Source organism: Oncorhynchus mykiss, chromosome 28 (genome assembly GCF_013265735.2).
Source record: "Oncorhynchus mykiss isolate Arlee chromosome 28, USDA_OmykA_1.1, whole genome shotgun sequence".
Lineage (NCBI taxonomy): Eukaryota > Metazoa > Chordata > Actinopteri > Salmoniformes > Salmonidae > Oncorhynchus > Oncorhynchus mykiss.
Genome location: NC_048592.1, coordinates 33,121,526 through 33,128,708, shown reverse-complemented (window position 1 = coordinate 33,128,708; position 7,183 = coordinate 33,121,526). Strand labels below are relative to the sequence as shown.

At 39.2% G+C, this 7,183-nt stretch overlaps 1 protein-coding gene across 2 annotated transcripts; it reads right to left on the bottom strand.

Moving 5' to 3' along the window:
• Positions 1–1,731: 1,731 nt before the first annotated feature.
• LOC110509025 (regulator of G-protein signaling 5) lies at positions 1,732–4,237 on the bottom strand. Of its 2 annotated transcripts, XR_005040280.1 has the most exons (6): positions 4,078–4,237; positions 3,822–3,911; positions 3,622–3,683; positions 3,124–3,290; positions 2,299–2,923; positions 1,732–2,138 (listed from the first exon to the last, which is right to left on the bottom strand). XR_005040280.1 is itself a non-coding variant. In XM_036966929.1 (5 exons), the coding sequence occupies exons 1-5, from the start codon at positions 4,119–4,121 to the stop codon at positions 2,747–2,749; spliced, it is 540 nt and encodes a 179-aa protein (XP_036822824.1). In that variant the 5' UTR covers positions 4,122–4,237; the 3' UTR covers positions 1,732–2,746. The 2 variants fall into 2 exon arrangements, 1 of the variants encoding a protein (XP_036822824.1); XM_036966929.1 differs by having other exon boundaries at positions 1,732–2,923.
• Positions 4,238–7,183: the final 2,946 nt, after the last annotated feature.

Sequence of the window (7,183 nt, the reverse complement as noted above, 5' to 3'; positions counted from 1 at the left end):
GGATATGGAGAGAAAAAATAGGTCCGGTATGCTCTGGTTGAATCACGTTGTACCAACTGGCGAGAGCTTTCCAAGCTAAAGGTTAGCTGATGACCGTTAGCTGGCTAGTTGTCTGGCTAGTTTATGTTGGAGAGATTCCAGTAAGAGGCAGAGAAAAATACGTTAGAGAAAAAGCAGATTGGATGAGGTGGTTTACAGGAGAGTATTTTGAAGTAAGGGTTTAGAAAAATATAGAAAAATATATATACATGGAACACGACAAGACGAAGGACAAATACGTGTGACTGCTACGCTATCTTGGATTGGAACTGTTATGTAGTTAGATTAGTTAGAAAAACAAAGACAAATTGATTGAACAATTAATTAATTAATGCATACATTCAAAATCAAATTTTTTAAATGATATTGTCTGGATCAAGTGCCATTCTTTCACTTTTTTTGGCGTGGTCTCGTTTTGGTGTTATTTTGGTATCGTTTTGGTAGCAAGTATTGTGATGGTATCGGATATTGTGTTTTATCAAGTATTGTGATGGTATTGGATATTGTGATACTAAACCTGATATTGGTATTGAAGTCAAAATGTTCGTATTGTGACAACACTAGTATATACTGTATATATAAATCTTATATCTCTTGCCACATTTACAATCTAGTCCTGTTACGTGAAGTCTATAGGTTGGACCAAATATTCTTTACTTTACTGCTCTGTCTATTCCCTAAACACCTGGTAGGGTAGGCGTACCAAGGATTGGTCACAGCAGATTAGAAAGTGCTTGACGGATCCCTTACAACAGAGGACAAAACAGAAAATGTCTGATAAAACTGCAGTTCCACACATTAAAACGACAGCTCTTAAGATTGTTAAAAAATAACAGTTACATGTAGTGGAGTTACTTAGTCATTTCCATATTAATTCAACATTTACCAATCATTGTTTTGGCAACATCTGAATAGCATCTGTCGACTATGTTTACTATCAAGTTCAATACTGTTTAGGACATTTCATACACTAATTATATCAATAGAGCCTGCTTTTTTTTGTACAAGTCCTTTTTTATTGTATATATATCTGGCTTTCATACATTTTGTGGGAAGAGAGGGAGGGAGGGAGAAGAGAGGGAGGGAGGGAGAAGAGTGGGAAGAGATGGAGGGTATGTGATGTGAGTCACCATGGCTCTGAGCAGTTCACTCGTGGGCGAGCTTGAGGTAAGCAAACCTGAAGAGGTGTACAATGGGTGATCGCTAGTCTCCATGGAGACCACGGCCAGCCCACGCTCTCGGCAGCTGCATACAGGGAAAACACCTCAGGGAGGCTATTCCAGACGTTCCTTCAGTCTACCCCCCACATACACAAGAGCCCTGCGACTCGGAGGCAAGGGGTTCATCCCAATTAGATGGGAGTCTATGGTGCATGGTCAGTGCCCAGTGGGCACAGATGTCAATTCAACGTCTATTCCACATTGGTTCAACGTAATTTCATTGAAATGACTTTGAAACAACATTGATTCAACCAGTGTGTGCCCAGGGGGTAGCAGTGGGTGGTGATTATCTTTTCATAGAGTCATTTTCTAATCCTCTGTCGTACGTGTAGGTTAGAGAACAGACAGAATTGAAGGAGATCCCTGTATGTTTCATCTTATTGAATGTTGAACACATTAGAAAGCTGGATCTGAATAATTGCTGTTGTTTTTGATCTGGTAATGAAAATGAATAGAGTAAAACTTCATATAATGTTGTTTTATATAGTTTCCGATTTTATTCAAATAATTTCCTCTCACATAAGGAGTTCTGGGTATAAAAAATGTACACATAAATATAAAAAATGTTGTGGAACGGTACAGGACAGTGCTGTCCAGTGCACTCTACAGTACAAACATTTCAATAACATTTCAATAACATTTCTATAACAAAATGACTGCTAATAAATACCCAAATAAATAGACAGGCATCAGACAATACAAAACTATAACACCTTCTCAGTGATTGTGCAAAGCAGTCCTTTTCCATCACATTGTTCTTTCTGCTCAAACGCCATGACCATGAACTTCTTCATGTGTCTTTGACCTCAAGACACATGTTCACCTTTTACAGACTTCCATACCTCAATCTTCACAGACCTCTTTTACAGACTTAGATACCTCAATATTCACAGACCTACAGACTTAGATACCTCAATCTTCACAGACCTACAGACTTAGATACCTCAATCTTCACAGACCTACAGACTTAGATACCTCAATCTTCACAGACCTACAGACTTAGATACCTCAATCTTCACAGACCTACAGACTTAGATACCTCAATCTTCACAGACCTACAGACTTAGATACCTCAATCTTCACAGACCTCTTTTACAGACTTAGATACCTCAATCTTCACAGACCTCTTTTACAGACTTCGATACTCCAATCTTCACAGTGAGCGGCCTTCTTTCCTAGGCCACAGACAAGATTTCCAGTGTCAACTTCCGACTGACTTCCAGTTCAATCTAGTATACATCTTCAGTCCCCCCCTCCATACGTTTGACCCAGCAGCACAGGACCCTTCCTCCACTGAGGAGGACCCTAGTGAGACCACCTGGTTTCCAGTGTGTCCTTTTCAGCATGTCTCCCATGGACTTCTTCTTCGTGTCTCATTCACCACCTGCAAGTTGGCCTTAACCAGTCTTAACAAGCCTCAACCAGCCTTAACCAGTCTTAACAAGCTTCAACCAGCCTTAACCAGTCTTAACAAGCCATAAATGGTCTTAACCGGATTTGACCTGCCGACTGATCTCCAGGTAGGTGGGGGACTTGAGGAAGCGAGGGTAGCAGTCTTTCTCCATCAGGGCGTAGATCTTCTCCTGGGCCAGGCTGAAACAGGACTGGCTGGGGTGTTCCAGATTCTTCTTGGTGATGGCTTTGGTCTCATGGTCGAGGTTGACCTGGGGGAAGAGGATGGGAAAATTTGATTACTATGTGTTTTACTTGAAACAATGTCTTATTGGGTATTGTTTGTGCACAATGAGTATATTATTTTGTGTGCATGTGTTTATGTAGCGTATATCCAATCTACAGATTCCTCTACAAACACTCTGTATATAGACATAATTGATTCATTGTGTATATATATATTGATAGTTACCTCTCTTGGTGCATCACTGCAGACATACTCCTCATAGATCTTCTTAGCTGTAGCCGATAGCTTTGAGGAGGGCTTGGTTATCCTGTAGTCTTCACAGGCCAGGTAGAAAGCTATGTTCTCCTCGCTAAACTCCGACACCAGGAAAGCACGGAACAAGCACAGTCCATCTGGAAAAGAGAAGGTGAGAATTGTCACATTAGCATCTGTGAATTTATCGTAGCATGTCACAACTTCAATTCACTTTTTAACCTTCTCCATTTGTGATGTGGAAGCAAGCAGCTTTTCCTATAGTCTATATATAAAATAATATATTTGGATATATTATGAGTGAATCCTGCTACTGCTGTTTTGTGTAATGCATTCTGGCTATGTGGAGTAACAGCTACATGGCTTTTCCTATCCACGTTTGCGATACACACGTGTACAATATGCACTTGTACGTTTGTGTAGTATGACTAATTAAAGTAAGTTAGAACTCATAGCAAGAGTCAGACTTACTTTGGTTGGACAGCAGGTTCTCAAACGACTCCTTCCATTTTAATGGTTCACTCTTATTTAACCTGTTGATAAAAAAAAAGCATCAGGTTAGTTCATCCGGTTGTGCATGGTCTCCTTCATTTCCAAGGCAACATTTTTTTATTATGTTTAAAAAAAAATCTGTGTAGACATAGAGCATTGTTTTTTTTAGAGTATCTGACCTTAGTTTGTCGGTCTTGTGTGAGTGACCGATGATGCTCAGATCTGGCTTCTGTAGGAAACTTCCAAAGAGAGCTTTGAGTTCCTTTGCCCTGAGAAAATAAGAGAAAAACACGTACATTAGCTTGATGCAATCATTCACACCTTACTTACAACTGATCGTCCAATTTCCCCATGAAGTAGCTGTGTAATAATTCCCATTAATGTAAACCCAGTGACACATAATGTGATGGGATAAAAAAGTACGGCTAGACATACCTCTCCAGACATGTGCTAGGCAGTGATTCCAGTCCTATGCACATGGTGAGAGACGATGAGACGGGATCCTTTGTGCTGTTCACAGTGTCTGTAGTATTCTAGAGCTTCAGAGTCTATGATTGCTCTGTCACTGCAGTGAAGCTGGTTCTCAGCATGGTCTGCTGGCTGTGTGTGAAGAGAGTGCATTTATAGGGCAGACCCCTCCGTGACATCACGTCTCTTAGCCAATGGCATGAGGGCCATGGGAGGGGGAAGATAGTGCCAAATCCACACAATAATTGTTCTAAACATACCCCTTGCCTTATTCCACATTTTGTTGTGTTACAGCCTGAATTTAAAATAGATTAAGTAGATTGTTTTCCTCAACCATCTACACACAATACCCCATAATGATAAAGTGAGAAAAAAAAATTGGAAATGAAATACATAAGTATCTAATTTATGTAAGCATTCACACTAAATGCTAAATGCTCTCTAAAAGCTTTAAACACCTATTATTATTTTTCAAATTATTCAAGCTCTTTAAAAAGGTATGTTGATCCTTGCTAGACAGCCATTTTAAACTGATTTAAGTCAAAACTGTAACTAGGCCACTTAGGAACATTCAATGTTGTCTTGGTAAGCAACTCCAGTGTAGGTTTGGTCTTGTGTTTTAGGTTATTGTCCTGCTGAAAGGTGAATTCATTCCCCAGTGTCTGTTGGAAAGCAGACTTAACCAGGTTTTCCTCTAGGATTTTGCCTGTGCTTAGCTCAATTTAATTTATTTTTACCCCCCAAAACAAAAGACAAGCATACCCATAACATGAGTGTGCTTGCTCATGCTTGAAAATATGAAGAGTGAGAATGTGGAGATACCTAGTCAGTTGTCCAACTCAATGTATTCAACTGAAATGTGTCTTCCACATTTAACCCAACTCCTCCGAATCAGAGAGGTGCGGGGGGCTGCCTTAATCAACATCTATGTCTTCAGCACCCGGGGGGGGGGGGGGGGGGGGGGGGCAGTGGGTTAACTGCCTTTCTCAGGGGCAGAATGACAGCTTTTTACCTTGTAGGCTCGGGGATTCAACCCAGCAACCTTTTGGTTACTGGCCCAATGCACTAACCACTAGGCTACTTGCAACCGCACTGAGGGGTACTCAGTGATGTGTTGTGTTGGAATTACCTAAAACATAAAGCTTTGTATTCAGCTCACACATTTTTTGCAGTTTTACTTTAGTGCCATATTGCAAACAGGACACATGTTTTGGAATATTCTTATTCTGTACAGGCTTCCTTCTTTTCACTCTGTCATTTAGGTTAGTATTGCAGAATAACTACAATGTTGTTGATCCATCCTCAGTTTTCTCCTCTCACAGCCATTAAACTATTTAACTGTTTTAAAGTCACCATTGTCCTCATGGTGAAATGCCTGAGTGGTTTCCTTCCTCTCCGGCAACTGAGTTAGGAACGACACCTGTATTGTTCTAGTGACGTGGGTGTATTGATACACAATCCAAAATGTAAGGAATAACTTCACCATGCTCAAAGGGATATTCAATGTGTGCTTTATTTTTTCATTTTTACCCATCTACCAATAGCAGGCTATCTCTTTGAAGGTACTTCTAAGCCTGCTCACAATGATATTGGGCTGGAATGTTTCAGATGAACTACATGTTCACTCATTAGATGGTTCTCCAATCAAACGTGTTCCCACATATAAATACTTAGGCATTTGGTTTGATATGGATTTGATGTTTAAAAACATATAGACGAGCTGGTTAAGAAGCTAAGATTTAAAGTTGTCTTTTTCTACAGAAACAGACGGTGCCTTTCTCTCAGCAGTAGGAAGCAGATTATTCAGTCAACCTTTTAATCTGTTCTAGATTATGTTGATATTATTTATCAAAGTGCAGCTGCTACTACTCTTAAACCTTTGGATGCTATCTATCATAGTGCCCTACAGTTGACAGTTTTGATACTCATCACTGCATCCTGTATCAAAAGGTTGGCTGGACTTCGCTAAAGACCCCCCAGATCTCTACATTACTCCCTTTTTTGTTTACAAAAGTTTGCTGTTGAAATATAGACACCTGAGTTGCCTAACCCGCTCACAGGGTTGATTCATTCTTGAAGTTCCTAGGGTCTCCATCGAGCTAGGTAAATCTGCTTTTAGTTTTAGCGCACCATATTTCTGGAACAAATTCAAAATACATTTAGTCTTGATGTTCTGGTGCTGTTCGGGCAATTTAAAGTATTGATTGGGAACTTATTTGTTGAGGAATGTAACCATTTTTCTGGGTGATTTGTGATGTTTTATTTCCCATGACTGTATTTGAGTTGTTTAATGTGTGTGTACATATGCAGTACCAGTCAAAGTGGAGACACACCGACTCATTCCAGGGTTTTTCTTTATTTTTGTATATTTTCTACATTGTAAAATAATAGTGAAGACATCAATTTGTGAAATAACACATATGGAATCATGTAATAACCAAAAAAGTGTTAAACAAATCAAAATATATTTTATATTTGAGATTCTTCAAAGTAGCCACCCTTTACCTTAATGACAGCTTTGCACCCTCTTGGCATTCTCTCATACGTGTTATTTCATAGTTTTGATGTCTTCACTATTATTCTACAATGTAGAAAATAGTACAAATAAAGAAAAACTCTGTAATGAGTAAGTGTGTCCAAACTTTTGACTGGTACTGTATTTATAGTGTTTTTGTATAATGTGTATATTTATGTTGTGTATTTCTAAAAGAGACTTAGCTCTCAATATGTCTTCCCTGTAAAAAACAAAAGGGGCCTTATAGATAATTGTTTACGTGGGGTACACAGTGATTAAACATCACGTTACACTATTATTGTACACAGAGTGAGTCCATGCAACTTATTATGTGGCTTGTTAAGCACATTTTTACACCTGAACATTTTTAGGCTTACCATTACAAAAGGGTTGAACACTTATTGACTAAAGACATTTCAGCTTTTCATTTTTCATTCATTTGTAAATATTTCTAAAAACATAATTCCGCTTTGACATGATGGTGTGTGTGTGTGTGTGTGTGTGTGTGTGTGTGTGTGTGTGTGTGTGTGTGTGTGTGTGTGTGTGTGTGTAGGCCAG